Here is a 16519-nt window from a genome sequence, read left to right as displayed (position 1 = left end):
CTCAAGGTCCGGGGGTCACCGAGACCCGGCAGTCACAGGGAGGACCACGTAACACATGGCAGGCCACTCCATATGCTCTACACCACGGTCAGCAAGAAAGTGTGGGATCATGCGAGCACGATGAGGCCGTGCATTGTCATCTTGGAAGACAAAGTTTCCTCAAAAGGCTGCATGAGCAAATGGAAGCAATGCTTCTTCCAGAATGGCCCTGTACTTGAACTGGTTCAGGTTTCCATTCAGAACAACCAGGTCAGTTTTGCCCCCTGCATGAAAAGCAGCCCAAACGGTCACCCCACCACCTCCAGCTTGGACTCTTGGCACTATATAATCTTTGTTGTAGGCTTCATGCACTTGTCTGCGCACCCGGACGCGGCCATCTTGATGATAGACCAGAAATCTAGACTCGTCACTGAAGATCACGTGATTCCAGTGTCCTGGCTGCCATTGACGGTGCTCTCTGGCCCACTGCAATCGGCGCTGGCGGTGTTGTCTGGTCAGGCGTGGCTTTCTCACGGGACGCTTGGCACGATAGCCTGCTTGAACCAGTCGTTGGTTGACTCGCCTTCTGGATACAGGCACATTTGTCAGTTGCTGCCACTCAGCCCTAAGCCGATTAGCTGACTTGGTACGGCCATTGCGGACTAACCGGTGCAGCTGGCGATCATCCCTCCTTGTGGTTCTGCGGGGACGTCCTGGCCTCGGTATTGGAGTAGGGACACCCGTCTGAGCATTTCGTTTCAGGATCTTTGACACCTCACCTTGAGTGATGCCATACAGCCGAGCAATAGCACGCTCTTTCATGCCGTAATTTCGTAAAGCCACCACTCAATGACAAACAGCATTGTCGAGTTGATGGACCACCTCCAGAGGAAGCGGCAATAACTTTTGGAGACGTGCAGCAGTTGTTTTCCACTAATACAGAACGCAACAACCCTTGTATACCCGACTGTGAAGCCAATCGTCAAATGCACCTGTCCGTACATTTTGCCACGCCACCTGTGATATAATCCTGTTGTTGACTTCTTGCTGCGACAGACAATCAGTGACATGGTTCTTTTAACAAATAAATCACCAAAGTGTAAAAGAAACTCACCAGATTGATATACTGAGTTAAGAAAGTAAACCCAAGTCAAGAAAAAAAAAAATTCCATATTAAATGCCAAGTTTGTATGTACAGGATGTTCCAAAAAGACCTGAACAATTTGGTTATTAATATATTTAGAACCACAAATGATATAACAATACCCTTTGTTTTATATGATGGAGAAACTCAAAATTTTCGTAATTTTCAGGTCTGGTGGTTTAATTTAAAAGAAAATGGCGACTTTACAAGAGAAAGCTCTGTGCGTCGAATGGTTCATTGAGATGAGATCCGACACGCAAGTTCAGTGTAATTTCTGTCCATGGTATGGAAGGAATCTGTCATCGCAGACTAGTATCAGAGAGTGGTACAAGAGGTTGAAGGAGACTGGAAGTTGCCAGAAACAGAAAGTACGGGTCGACCAAGCACAAGTGCAGCAGACGTTGAACGATTGCGTGAATCATTTCAACAAAGTCCCAGAAAATCAATCCAACGCGCATCCAGAGAACTGGGACTACCAAACACCACTGTACACAGGATTTTGCATAAAAGACTGAAGCTTTATGCCTGCCTATAAGGTGCAGATTCTGCAGGAACTCAAACCAAATGACGGACCCAAACGCCAGGCGCTTGCCTTGGAAATGCTCAGTCGCATAGAGGATGACGCACTGACGCCGATTACCTGAAAAAGGCCACGTTCACAGATGAAGCTTGCTTTCATGTATTGGGGAAGGTCAAGCCAGCGGCTGAGGGGGGTGGGGGAGGAAATTGAGGATCTGGTGTTCTGGAAACCCCCACGTGGTCATTGAACACAAACGCATCACTCCAAAGGTCGATGTGTGGTGTGGCCTTCTCCATGACTGTTTTGTGGGTCCGTTTTTCTTCGTGGAGGATACAGTGACCTAAACGATTTACATGAACATGTTGGAAGGATTCGCCTTCCCACAGATTGAAGACATGCAACCCGATATCATTTTTCAACAGGACGCCCAACCCACCCTCGTCCCTCATTGGGCCTTAGTCATTCGAGCCGGCCTGAATGAAAAATTTCCAGATCTATGGATTGGCCGAGATGGCCTGGCCCCCACGATCACAAGGCATAATCGCCCTGATTTTTTTCTGTGGGGGTTTGTCAAAGATGTCGTCTACAACACCAAAGTGGCAAACCTGCAGGATCTTCTTTCTCGGATCACAGCTGCATGCGCACTGGTGGACGCAAATACGCTGAGCCAAACATGGCAAGAACTTGTGTGCCTCCTTGATGTCCTGTGCATGACAAACAAAGCTCACATTGAAGTGTATTGATGATGTCCACAAAACTATGAGTTTCTGTATCATATAAACGAAAGGGTATCGTTGTATCATTTGTAGTTCTAAAGATATTTACAAACAAAGTTGCCCGGTCTTTTTACCCTGTATATGGGTAAACAAATATGGTAAACAAATTTTACCCTGTATATGGTATTGTATACCTGTATATGGTATACAAAGTTACCCTGTATATGTTTATTCATTTATTGCAAATGTAGGGTTGTTGGGATTTTCTAAAGTTAAGAAGGTTCATTCACCCAAAAATTGTACTGTGACCTATCATGTCAGTTTTGTACAAAAGAGGCAAGATCAAACTTGGTCTGCTCTCCTGCTCAGTACAAAATTGGCAGGATATAAAAGTATCTTAGCACAATTTATGGATGGAAGCACTGCTTTTTTACAAAAAAAAAAGTGATATGAGCTGTAGAAAACAAAACAAAGCACTTCTTTCTAATAATTCGGCAATTTTCTCCAACCACTTTCTGTCACAAGTTAAATGGCTTTTCGTTGTCAATTCCATTCCTTTTTAATGAGATCCATGCTGAGTTTCAGAGAGAAAAACAGTTACATATCAAGCAAACAACTTTGGACATCGCCTTTGCCATCTTCAATTTGTCAATTTCTAATAAAATGATAAAATGTTTCATTCATTTGACGTCAACTCGGATATGTTGTAAAAATGATTTAACATTAATATCGTATTATGTTATTGTTGTTTATAACATACTGTAGCATACTTTACATTAACATACATTAACATTACATTACATTAACATTACATTACATTAACATTACATGACATTAACATTACATTACATTACATTACATAACATCTTACTATAATTACCAAATGTCCGTCCATTCGAAGGTACCGCAAAAACAGCTCAACCGATCGCAACAATATTGTCGTGCGACTCCGGTTAACACCAGAAGGTCGCGGATGGACCGAAACTAATTTAATGGAGGCGATAACCAAACACGGATTCGGCTATATGTCGCGCGGGAGGAAGGAGGAAAATGGAAGCTGCGCAAGCACTTAACTGTGGACGGCGATCAAACTCCAACGGACACTCCGATCCTGTAAGGGGAATTAACTCGACACGGGCACAGGTTTAACAGGGGATGGAAAATAATACAAGGGTTTATTAAAGTAAAAAGGCAAGGACAGGAAAAAGCACGCGCCGGTAATAAAATGTCCTAAATCGAGACGTCCCCACACACAGATATCAGAAACGAGACACAGGAATATGAATTAAAGGAAAAGAACACGTGTAAAATGTAATGGGGATTGGCCTTATCTGTCCCTCGTCTTGTCTTGGTATCATCCACCACGCGGCTCCAAGCTCCGCTCGTGCTCGCGCGCCACCAGGCCTTGCTCCAAATTCCAAAGCACCCATGAGGTCCCACAGCAGGAAGAGCAACGCGCATCCAACGCAGGCTAGCGGCTCCAAGTGAGGTCGATCTTCACACACGATTGGCCTGCCACGTCCCAGTCAGCTCTCCTGAAGCAAACGTGCAAGAAGCAAGCGAACTCCACTCGGGCTATGACTAAACTCAACTCGGGCTGCGCAAGATGAAGAAGAGACCAGGGGGGGCGAGAATGGCGTGCGGCGCTCTCTTAAATAACCTTTTTGGTGACGTCAGCCTTGGCGCGCTACCAACCAGCGACTTCCACCTTCGCGCCTCTCGCACTCGTTGGCTGGAGGTTCGCGCCCAGCACGCCGACCAATCACCGGACCGTAGCGTGGTGATAGCTCGTAGCATGTAGTGTGGTGATAGCACGTGCGTGTAGCATGGTCATAGCTCGTGGGTGCAGCTGGCCGCGGCCCATGCGGCGGTGCTCCGAGCCGCCCCCCCCCCCCCTTTGCCTATCCGTCTTCCAATGTCATGTCAGGGAGGGGAATCATTTAATGTTGCGCTAAGGAGATCCTAACGAAGTGTCTAAGTGGTGTGCATTGCCATAAGGGACAAAGGTTTAGCTACCAGGTGTGACACACAGGGGCGCTACTCTTTAATCCCTACGCCACTTACCACTCAAACATCCTGGTATGTCCACAGATATACATCTTACCCGACAAAACGCCTACACATGAAACTTATTACAGGGTAGATTCCTTACCGCGACAGACGAATACCTACCTACACAGATCTATCTGGCTCTACATATTGCTACCCCACCGACATAACAATATTTTGGGTGGGTATTCCTGGGACGCCTGGGAGTAAAATAGGCAATATTGTTTTTCCAATTTTTTCAAATTTTCCAGTTTTTCCAAACACGATGGAATAATATTTACCGATATGTGGCTTTTGTTGAAATTCTACAAATACTGTTTATTCTACGTACCAGGAGAGTAGATGAACTCCTGACGAACTCTTCCAATATAAACGTGCGGCTCCGAAGTAACATGGCAGCGTGTGCAAAGCGACTGAGAAACAGGTGTAGCGGCCGCTTCCGTGTTACAGATTCGGTGCGCACTCTTCACACATAAACGTGCGACTGAGAAAGACGTGCAGCGGCCGCTTCCGTTTTGCAGAATTCAATCTTTTTTCAAAATGGGCGCCATGTACTGTTTATATTTTGATGATTTGCGTGTGATATGATTCAATGGATGTTTATATGAATTGTTTAAAATAAAAAAAGCCTTCAATTTCTGATATTTTGCCTTTTCATTTGGGCTTCCCAATTGAAGCCCCGCCCATAGGGCGGGTACCGTTGCTAGTTACATTAACATACTGTATACAATCTCAGCCCTTAATAAAGGTCAAAAATATTTTTAAAGAGACTGCGGCAGGCATACCACCAGTTGTTCGTGGCAACATGGCAGGGCCAGGCGAACCTTGCGAGGGTCTCTTGACACTTATGTGCCGATGACCTTGCAGCGGAATCCCACAACATGTTGCTCCCACATCACAGATATATCAGCGGCCTCATTATTTTTGACTCCCTCTCCTCCGGTCTAGCTCCATCTGCTTCTTCACCTCCCGAGCCTCCCCAGATCCACCAGGCCACACGTGTTATTCCAGTAACTCCCTCCTAGCTAAACTCCAAAAATCCAGGCTTACTGTCCACCTTCACAAATCTGAATGCAACTGTAAAGTTTGAATATTGTCAATTTGGAATCATGTCATTGGCTGTCGTTATAAAATGGATGCTGGCTTAAATTTGTCTGAATAAAATTCAAGCTGTCCTATTATTTTTGATCTGGGATAGGACAGATGTCCTATTACTGCTTTGCTCCGGATTCATCCCTGATTTATGAATGGTTACCGAGCGATGATTTATCAAAACTGGATAGGGGTTTTTTCGACATCATACCTGCATGGCGAGACAAAGGGTGTTCAGCATGATGAGAGCAAACATGAGGTACTCGAAGACTGTTGAGTTGACAACATACCACACACGGTACTGGTAAGGGTTCTTGGGGATGTATCTCCGAATCGGCCGAGCCTTGAGAGCATATTCGACACACTGCCTCTGTAAGACGAAGAAAAAAAAAAAAGCATGAATCCTGTTTCTCTGCACAAACAAAGCAAATTGACAATCTGTAGTTGTCTAACCCAACTGACCACCCAAAAAATGCCTAACTCAAAAAGTTTTTAGGGGAAGAGAAAGGGGGAAGCGTGTGAAGGAAAATGGAATGGGGAATTGGAAGGGGTGGAAGGTTAAAAATCCACTTTTTTCCTTATAATGTCGATGGCCTTTACATTATTATGCTTATTATATGTTGCAGGACAAACGTGATATTACTGATGATAATTTGCCTTTACCAGACCTCATAGGCCGTACCTGGTTCTTATCGAGCTCACAGTTCTTGTATTCCTGCTCTCCCTGTTCCTGAAAGGTAACGATGACAAAACCCACAAAGATGTTCATCATGAAGAATGCAATGATGATGATGTAGATTACGAAGAACACGGATATCTCCACACGGTAGTTGTAGATGGGTCCAACATTCTCTGAATGCGAGTCAATTGCCCTGTGCAGCAGCCTGGCAGGAAGAACCAGAAAGTCTTCAAAAATCATGGCAATGTTTTCCATCTGCCTTTCCTGTCATAAGTATAATCTCCATTTGTCATTCTCCATATCCTTGTTCAAAGTACTTTTTGCTTCTGCTCTTGAGATGTTTTAACGAAAAATGACCTTCAGCTACTGTATTTATTTGCTCAATGATGATGACTGGTATATGCTCAACATATCAATTGTCAGATGCCAATAAGGTTATTTTGAGGGCTCTTTTTAAAAGAATGAAAAGTTGCTACTAAACTGAAAGTCAAAAAGGCAAACAATACAACAAAAATATTATTGAGAAATCAACTCAAGAAAACAATATTGAGAAAAAAATATTATCAGGAGGAAAAGGAAGAGCTGTACTGATGAATGTGCAACTTACGCCGGCCATCCTTCAAAGGTGGATACGGTGAAGAGAGTGAGCATGCCGGAGAGGATGTCATCAAACATGAAGTCGTTGTTCTGCCACACACGGCGCCGCATCATAGGTTGGTGTACGTCTCCATCTTTGTATACAATAAAATGACCTCTGAGGAGAATTCACACCTGTATCAATTTCTGACCAGCACCAACTGAAGCACCAATTCTACAAACAAGAGCTGACAAATTGGGAAGGGGTAGGGACACAACCATCCATGTACAGCCACTCATTTGAGTTTATTGTATTACTTTTTTGGGGTTGGCCTGTTCCATGTTCCCATCTGAACCCTTGGCTAATGATGCAGGGAACACAGGTTCAAATACCATGATCTCATTTGTGTTTGTACATTGTCTACTAAAGTCATTGTGATTCATTTTGAAGTGACTGATGTCTAATTGTCTTTATTCTGCTTGTGATTTATGTACAAGCTCGTCCATGAGCTTTACCACACTGCTTAAAAATAACAATGTTTTTTGTTTACTTGCAGAGGAAGAAAATGTGCAGAAAGGTCATGGGATGGGAAGAGATGGTAGAGGGTGGAGTGGGGCAGGAGTGTGGTGAGGACTTGGAGGAGAGCAGGAGGATGGTATAAAAACTGGAACATTAACAAGTTAATGTGGATAAACAAATTTAGGCCCATAACAACTTTCTGACATTACATTTAAAAATGCTATATCTCCAGCTCATGATGTAATGGATAGAGTGTCCGGTCCGAGTCTGAGGGGTCGGCGGTTCAAAACCTGGAAGAGTCGTACCGAGGACTTTAAAAAAAAGGTACGTCCTGCTTCCTTGCTTCATGTTCAGCATTTAAATGGATACGAGTACAGACAATCTCCATAGGTTGACAACCATGGGGAGGAGGAATTTCTTCCTTATAGGAAATGCCCCGCTGAGTGCAGTGAGAAAGGCGATACAACTGTGGAATCGCTGGTACCCAGAATCCCACGGGAAGTGACGGGACTTACCCCAAGCTTAGTGGCTGTGTTTGTCTCGACTAACAGTCCTGTGTTGTGTCTCGTGTATTCGTCTGTATGTCCATGTGTGTGGGATGTATGTGTGGCAGCTCCACGACGAGCCTTAGATCCTGTAACAAAGGAAGTTCTGGGTTATTAGTGGCCATATGCCATCTTCTCTTCTCTGAGAAGCCATCTTCAAAAACTGAGGCTACCTGCTATTTAAGTCTTGTTGAAGTTTTATTGTTAATTATTGGTGTTAATTTGCTTATGTAATGTATTTGTGAATCTCGTTGAGGGGCTTTACATACATGTCACACTCGGTTATTGTGTGTCATTGCCTGGGCCACTTGTTCTTGTGGGCCTCAGTCACGTACAGTATGTTGCTATGATTCTTCCCCTTCCTCTTTTCTTGTTAGTTTGTTAACTTGCTTATTACCCCACTATCGGTACACTTTTTCTTTTATATTGCCTCAATATTCCATGAGTCTGAATTTTGCAAGAAAAAAACCAATGGTTGTGTAAACGTTTACAAAGCTATACCACAATGAAGGCCTGTGGGTTTGTTCATCTGTACTACAAGCAAAGAGACCAAGACTAGTTTTACCTCGACAGCAGAAATGAAGAAATTTTTGTTGTGAAAGATTAAGGATAAGGTAAATTGGTATGGAATCACATGCTTTAATTTTATGAACAAGACTTGTGGGTTTACTTTATAGGTGTTATTGTAGTAATCGTACTGTTACTATTGTAGTAAGTTGCTGCGTCAAAGAAGATAAAATTTACGGGCCAACAACAAAGTGTGGATTGGCAGCAGATTAGGCCACATCGAGTAAGTAGAGCAGGCAGCTTGCTTCTTCCATGGGTGTCATTTGTGAGCCAGATGGGTTTATATGACTGAAAATCCAATGCTAAATAATAATAATATGTATGGGATGAGTTCACTGTCCAGGTAATGAGAATTCAAATCCTTAACCAATTCAAGCCGTTGCAGAACATGATAATATAAATGCATATTTCAAACTAAAAATAATTAATACTGAGCCCATAACAATAATTTGATTGCAAAACATACGGCGAAAAGACAGAATCAACAAATGAACACAAAACAGTATTTAATTAAATATGAAAATCCAATTACACGAAGTGTCACAATTAATATGCTTGAAGTCAAGCTTCATTCAACCACAATAAATATGAAATCATATTCATCAAATCAATAATTTTGAAAGTGACAACAAAATATGAAGTATCTTACTATAATTCACCAAATGCCCTTCTGTCTGTCTGTCTGTCTGTCCGTCCGTCCGTCCGTCCGTCCGTCCGTTCCCAGGTACCGCAAAAACGGCTGAACCGATCGCAACGATATTTTGGGTGGGTAATCCTGGAACCCCCTGGACTAAAATAGGCTATATTGTTTTTCCAATTTTTCCAATTTTCCAGTTTTTCTAAACACGATGGAAAAATATTTACCGATATGAACAGTGATGTGGCTTTTATTGAAATTCTACAAATACTGTTTAGATTTTGAGGAGAATTACAAACCTGCAGCGATCCGGAAGTGGACAGATGACGGCAATGCGCGGGTTTGATAATATCCCAATACAACCGTCATTCAATCGTAATGTTAAATCGTTAAACGTTAATCGTGTTAATCATTTTGTTAAAGTATCAATGGATGATTGGAATTGAGTGAATACAAGTACAATTTTGAATTAGTAATTGTATTCACCCAACCGTACGGAACTTCACATCAGGATTTAAATACTTGTTTATGTCACGAATGTTGTTAAAAGTATATTTTTTATATTAATGTTATTTAATTTGTGATTGGAGTTATGCTGTTTGGAATGAAAAAAAGAGATATCGAGTTCAAGTGAATAGCGGCATGCCATGATGTTTTCTACTTTCTAAACGTAAAACGTGCGGATCGCCATATGCAGATTCGCCATTGACTGGGTGTGGAACAAAGGGACCCGTTTGTATGCGAACGGGTACGTTTTTCATGGAAGTCCTTCACAAACTTGCTGTCCATGTCTGACATGCGACTGTAGGTGCTACAGGAATTCGGAATTTATTGGTTTCATGCTTTAGCATTCGCCGTTTCTGCATTGTCTGTTTGCTTCTGGCCTCCCACCCGTGCGTAGCACGGGTACCTCACTAGTACTAACAATTTGGATGTTAGTGAAGCTGCTGAATAGAACACAAATGAATAAGTATGACACATCCGTAAAGTTATTGGAGCATTTGTAGGCCATCATCATTCTCATGAAATTTAACATAGAGTCACGTGAAAAAGTAAGTACACCCCATGTAAAGTTTTGACTTTTTCAACATATTTCAACATACAGCTATTTGATCTTCATTTCAGCAATATTGATAGATAAAGGTGATATAATATAACAAATATCATGAAACATTTACATTTTGTAGTCCATTGTATAATTTAAATAAACATAAATGCAAATTTTGCATGTGGAAAAAGTAAGTACACCCCTACATTTATCATTACTTCAAATACCGAAAATTAGAATCAGGTGCACCAACTCAGGTGCAAATGATTAGAACATCGTCAGAGAGGATCTTGGAGGAACCTGTCTTATTTAAACCTCAGACATTTAGTTTGGTTTGCTCTTTGTTGATGAAGTGTGCGGCGTCACCATGCCTAGATCAAAAGAGCTCTCTGAGGCCTTCAGAAAGAAGGATATAGATGCCTATGAGTCTGGGAAGGGATTTAAAAAGATCTCCAAACAATTTGAAATCAATCATTCGACTGTCCAGACGATCATCTACAAGTGGAGAAGATTCCAAACAACTGCCAACTTGTTCAGGCCAGGCCGCCTCAGCAAGTTCAGCCCGAGAGCAGACAGCAAGATGCTGAAAGAAGTCTCTAAGACCCCAGAATGTCATCACGGGACGTACAGGTAGCTCTTGCCACTGTTGATGTCAAAGTGCACGAGTCTACCATTAGAAAGAGGCTGCACAAATTTGATCTACATGGGAGGTGTGCCAGGAGGAAACCTTTGCTGTCCAGAAAGAACATCAGGGCAAGACTAAAGTTTGCCAATGAACACCTAGGCAAAGACCAGCACTTCTGGAACAATGTGCTCTGGACAGATGAGTCAAAGGTAGAGCTATTTGGCCACAGTATCAGAAGACATGTTTGGCGAAAACCAAAGACAGCATTTGACCACAAGAACCTGATACCAACTCTAAAGCATGGTGGTGGAAATATTATGGTTTGGGGCAGCTTTGCTGCATCAGGGCCTGGGCAGCTCACCATCATAGAATCCACTATGAATTCTTCATTGTACCAGAGGGTGCTTGAGGATAATGTGAGGCCATCTGTCGGTAAGTTGAAGCTCAACCGAAGGTGGACCTTGCAACATGACAATGACCCTAAACATACCAGTAAATTCACCAAGGAATGGCTGAAAAGAAAGAAATGGAGGGTTCTGGAATGGCCATGTCAAAGCCCGGATCTAAATCCCATCGAGATGTTGTGGGGGGGATTTGAAACGAGCTGTGCATGCAAGAAACCCCTCAAACATCGCACAGCTGAAAGAATTCTGCATGGAGGAGTGGGCAAAAATTTCTCCCAGTCGATGTCAGAGACTGGTAGAGAGTTATAAGAAACGCCTACTTGAGGTTGTTTCTGCCAAAGGGGGCAATACCACCTATTAGAGCCAAGGGTGTACTTACTTTTTCCACATGCAAAATTTGCATTTATGTTTATTTAAATTATACAATGGACGACAAAATGTAAATGTTTCATGATATTTGTTATATTCTATCAACTTTATCTATCAATATTGTTGAAATGAAGATCAAATAGCTGTATGTTGAAATATGTTGAAAAAGTCAAAACTTTACATGGGGTGTACTTACTTTTTCACGTGACTGTATATATCACACATCCAGTTTCACAGAAGATGAATGTGTGCAACTGTCAACAGTAAAAGAAGACCAATGGCATCCTTAATACCCACTTGCAATCTTCTGGTGTGTGCTTGGCTCTGTCTGTGCAGCTGCAAAGTTTTCCCTGGCATGGAACAAAAGAGAAACTTTTGAAAAAAAAAAGAAAAAAAAGAGAAACGCATGAGGCCTGAGTTTGTCAAAGAACAGCACACAGGCTCACTCTTATATGGTATTATTTAAAAAAAATAATGGAACCATTTCTCACCAATTTCCATACCCACCAATTCATATCCAGAAATGTGGATAGAGTATTCCATACCCACCCCATTATTCCAAACACACCATTGTGAGGAGATTGTAAACATGAATACAGTACAGTATATATATGTGATGGAGCAGACGACATAAAGCCAGTTGCGGGCGTGATACACATAACTGCCTGGCTGGGGCGGTCCCTGCGGAGATGGGCGTTACTGCATATGTAACTAGCTGTGAGAGTGGGAGACTGCGATACTTGCGGCTATGACTTTGAGAGCTAGGTAAGAGTATTAATTTGCTGCTTCATAGTTTGCTTCATTTTAAATGTATCAGGACGCTTTGCTTGTATCAGGTAGACTAATGTTATGATATTGTGTTATGTTTAGATGCACCAGGTCGATTGCAATAAAGCCTCCTTTCTTGAGAGAGGTCTCTGGCTCTGATTTCACAACAATTTATTGCAATCTTCCTTCCTTGAGACGACCTCCGAAGGATGGAGAAGCTGATTCACCTGGAGCGATTTTCTGGAGATCCAAATGCAGCTGACTCCGCTAATCAGTTGAATCACTGGCTCAACTCTCTACGACTTTTTACGGAACTGGTCCCAGACCTTACGGAGGCACAGAAACTTGATGTATTATCTAGCAATGTCTCTCATGTCATCTATAGATACATCGCTCGTTGCCCGACGTGCGACGAAGCGGTGGCTACCTTGAAAGCCCTCTACATAAAACAGCCTATGCCAGGCACCTGCTGGCAACGCGCAGGCAGGACAGCTCAGAGTCCATGCATCAGTACAGCCAGGCTTTACGACAGCTGACTCAGGATTGCGCGATTCAGGACTGTACGGCTCTGCAGTAGACCGATGATCTGATCCGGGACGCCTTTATTATGGGTCTGCAGTCTTCTGCCATCCGACAATGTCTTCTCGAGAAAGAGACACTAGATTTCCAAACGGCCTTCGACCAAGCACGGGTTCTACAGTTGGCTCAGGCCATATCCGACACTTATGGTCGACCCTTCACAGCTGCTAGTGCTACTGCTCACGATACAACACGTATGCACGATCGCGGCGACCCAGAAGCTGACGCTGGGCGAGCGTCTGCTCGAGCGGCCGCTCAACGCGCATTACGCGAGGAGAGCTCCGATGAGGAGGTGAATGAGCCCCGTACTGCCGCCATGACCTCGCCGGCTGGTCAGACCGGCAAATGCTTTTTTTGCGGCAATCGTCGCCATCGTCACGCAAGTTGCCCTGCTGGGGAATCGGTGTGCCATAATTGCAGGAAGCGAGGGCATTTTTGCCAAAGTCTGTTGTGCGCCCAAGACCAAGCGCATGACGCTCGCAGGCGCACGCTTGTTGACGGGAACCCGGCGAGCTCCAAGTGGCCTCGCTCGTGCCTTGATGCCGGTCGAAATCAACGGCCAATCGGTGGAAGTGTTGGTCGATACTGGAAGCGATCGGAGCTACATCAGCCCTCGTCTCGTGGAGCGATTCGGGTGAACTCCAGCCGCCTCGACTCAGCGTGTGTACTTGGCATTGGGAGCCTTATGGCAGCGAGCGCGCGGAGTGTGTGTGGTTGAGCTGGTTGCTAACAATGTTACTTACTGTAATGTTAAGTTGCTTGTTCTCCCTAACCTCTGCTCCAACATCCTCCTGGGTCACGATTTTTTGAATCGGCACAAATGTGTAGAGATGCAATTCGGCAGCACCCACACTCTATCCATGGGCTCAGAGCCGGGCCCGGTTTGCACCCTCGCCGAGATAGCTGTCGAACCGCCTCGACTATTCCCGAGCTTAACTGCTAGTTGTCATCTGGTTGTCGTGAAATCTAGAAGGTATTCCCAGCCGGATGCTATCTGTATAGCCGCTGAAACTAAACGCCTTTTGCACAAAGGCATTATTGAACCCAGCCATTCACCTTGGTGCGCACAAGTCCTGGTCGTTGACAGCCTGAAACATCGTAAACGCATGGTCGTAGACTACTCCCAAACTGTTAACCGTTCCACCCAACTCGATGCGTGTCCTTCAACCAAAATGGAGGACATGGTTCGGGCGGTATCTAAGTATAGAGTATTCAGCACGCTCGACCTAAGAAGTGCGTATCATCAGATTCTGATACGCGCTGCCGACCGACCCGACATGGCTTTCGAGTCAGGCCAGCGGTTGTATCAATTCCGTAGAATTCCGTTCGGAGTTACGAACGGAGTGACGTGTTTCCAGAGAGCCATAGACGAGATTTTGGCAAAGGAACAAATGAAAGATGTATTCGTCTATGTTGATAACGTGACCATTTGTGGCTGGAATCAAAAGGACCACGACTCAAATTTGTGTCGGTTTTTGGAAGTGGCTCGTAAATACCGACTGACCTTCAATGAATCGAAATGTAGCTATTCTGTGGGAACCATAAATCTGTTGGGGTACACGGTGTCGGGAGGGGAGATAAGGCCCGATCCCGCACGCCTCCAGGCCCTACTCGACCTTGCCTCTCCCGTTGACCGTGCAACTTTAAGATGCACAATGGGATTATTTGCCCATTACAGCATGTGGGTCTCACGCTTCTCAGAGAAGATAAGACCTCTCATGGAATGTAAAACATTCCATCTGCCCTTGGCCGCACTGACTGCATTTCAACAACTAAAAGGAGACGTCGCCAGCTCGGTCGTGACTTCAATCGATGAGACAATTCCTTTCGTGGTAGAGACAGATGTCTCCGATTGCGCAATCACAGCGACATTGAGTCAGGGTGGCCGCCCTGTGGCTTTTTTCTCAAGGACACTGACTGATAGCGAGCGACGTCACTCCTCTAAAGAAAAAGAGGCGTACACCGTGGTTGAATCGATCCACAGGTGGAGACACCTCCTTCGAGGACATCGCTTCACCGTTATAACTGATCAACAGTCCGTCTCGTTCATGTATGACGGGAAGCATTCTCAAAAGATAAAGAACGAGAAGATTGCTCCCTGGCACATATAACTGGCTGACTATTGCTTTGAAATTAAGCACAGGCTGGGTATGCACAACCTCGCGGCTGATGTACTGTCTAGGCATTTCAAGAGAAATGGGAGGCACCTGAGCTAAATTTCAAGTGTCATAGCAAAGGGTCTGAATACTGTTACGGATTCGTCACTTCCGTTGTTGTGGTTTTCATCCACTGTAAACATTTTTGATTCCATGTACTATTATTGTTGTCGTTTGAGGGAAATAGATATTGCTATTTTCAAAAGGTAAAAAAGTTTATGTTTTAAATGAAACCGGAAACGAAGGACGACGAAGAGGAAGAAGAGAAAAAGAAGGCGGAGTGAGTGAGTCGGAGAAGAAGCATAGTTGCTTTGCGGTCTGGAGCGAACGTTGGCGAGCAAGAGTCACGAGTGAACTTTGGGTTTCCCAGGAAAGGGATTCCTGCGACAGAGTTGTTATCGCTGTGACAGATCAACCTGCGTGTCAGGTTTGGCGGTGGATTCCGAGGAGAATCATCGTCGTGCCGTTACGCCTCAAGAACGGGCTGTCGGCCAATTTGACTCGCGCGCTTTGCGCATCGCGCAAGGTCTTTGCTTCGCTTCAGCCGTTTTCACCGCATTCAGACATTTATCTGGTGTGGGTGTGTGTAACGTGGATTTTGAAGGTAAATCCCCCCCTTCCCACGCCTCCTCCCCCCAAGCCCTCTCCCTCCCACACATCTCCCTGCTCTTAAATGTTGTGTGCTCTCAAGTGTTTGTGTGTTTCCCCTTCTCTTGTCTTCCGCTCCCTCTTTTTTTTTTTTTTTTGTTTGTCTGGTTGATTTGTTTGTGAAGTAAATGTCAGCTCTTTCACGAGCCTCGATTCAGTATACAAAAACAAAAAAAAAATCGGCGCTTCGCCGATTTGGAGCCGTGAAACGTCCATACCCGAGGGTGTGATTTCCCAGTCGCCTGGAGGGCGCCTTTGGATTTCCCAGTCGCCTTGAGGGCGCCTTTGCGCAGCTTTGGCGCGTGACTGTGATTGTCATCCGAACGGGATTCTGGTCTCGATTAGACATCGTTCTGACGATCGCTGGAGCGGATCGACTTTGGCTTGAAACCGGAATCAACTTTGGTTTGAAGCCGGGAAAGAGACATTGGGAATGTTCTTGTTTCACTCACTTGGAGCACAGTGAGTTATATATTACGAAACTGATGGTATCATAATAGGATATATATTGATTGTACTTTTGATTAATATTATTGTTGTACTGTTATTCTTGTGTGATCTTAATACAATATTTGTTTGTTGGTAACAATTGGTGTGGCTTCACCATTGATCTTTGACATACAGAATACCACATTTTTCTGCCGTGACTCCTCTCGGGGCTCGGAGGTACACCGTGACCGGGGGTTGGGGAGGAGCACGTAACAATACTTATGTAAATGTGATATTTCAGTTTTTTCTTTTTCATAAATTTGCAAAACTTTCTAAAATCCTGTTTTCTCTATCATTATGGGGTAATGGGTGTAGATTGATGAAGGAAAAAATGAATTTAAACGATTTTAGCATAAAATAAAATTTTAGCAACATAACAAAGTGTGAAAAAAGTGAAGGGGTCTGAATA

The 16519-nt window shown here is 44.1% G+C and overlaps 1 protein-coding gene across 1 annotated transcript in view; it reads right to left on the bottom strand.

Annotated features, from left to right (window-relative positions):
* Positions 1-16519, bottom strand: part of LOC137429749 (voltage-dependent L-type calcium channel subunit alpha-1D) — a 519508-nt gene that overhangs the window by 106489 nt on the left and 396500 nt on the right. The window contains exons 25-28 of the mRNA XM_078779833.1: positions 11768-11820; positions 6787-6933; positions 6183-6384; positions 5712-5870 (exon numbers count right to left, since the gene is read on the bottom strand). Coding sequence (XP_078635959.1) covers positions 5712-5870; positions 6183-6384; positions 6787-6933; positions 11768-11820 — 561 coding nt within the window. The remainder of the gene's footprint in view (positions 1-5711; positions 5871-6182; positions 6385-6786; positions 6934-11767; positions 11821-16519) is intronic.

Source organism: Myxine glutinosa, chromosome 6 (genome assembly GCF_964187855.1).
Source record: "Myxine glutinosa chromosome 6, kmMyxGlut1.1, whole genome shotgun sequence".
Classification (NCBI taxonomy): Eukaryota; Metazoa; Chordata; class Myxini; order Myxiniformes; family Myxinidae; genus Myxine; species Myxine glutinosa.
The sequence above is the reverse complement of the archived record's forward strand: the minus strand, read 5'-3'. Positions and strand labels throughout refer to the sequence as shown.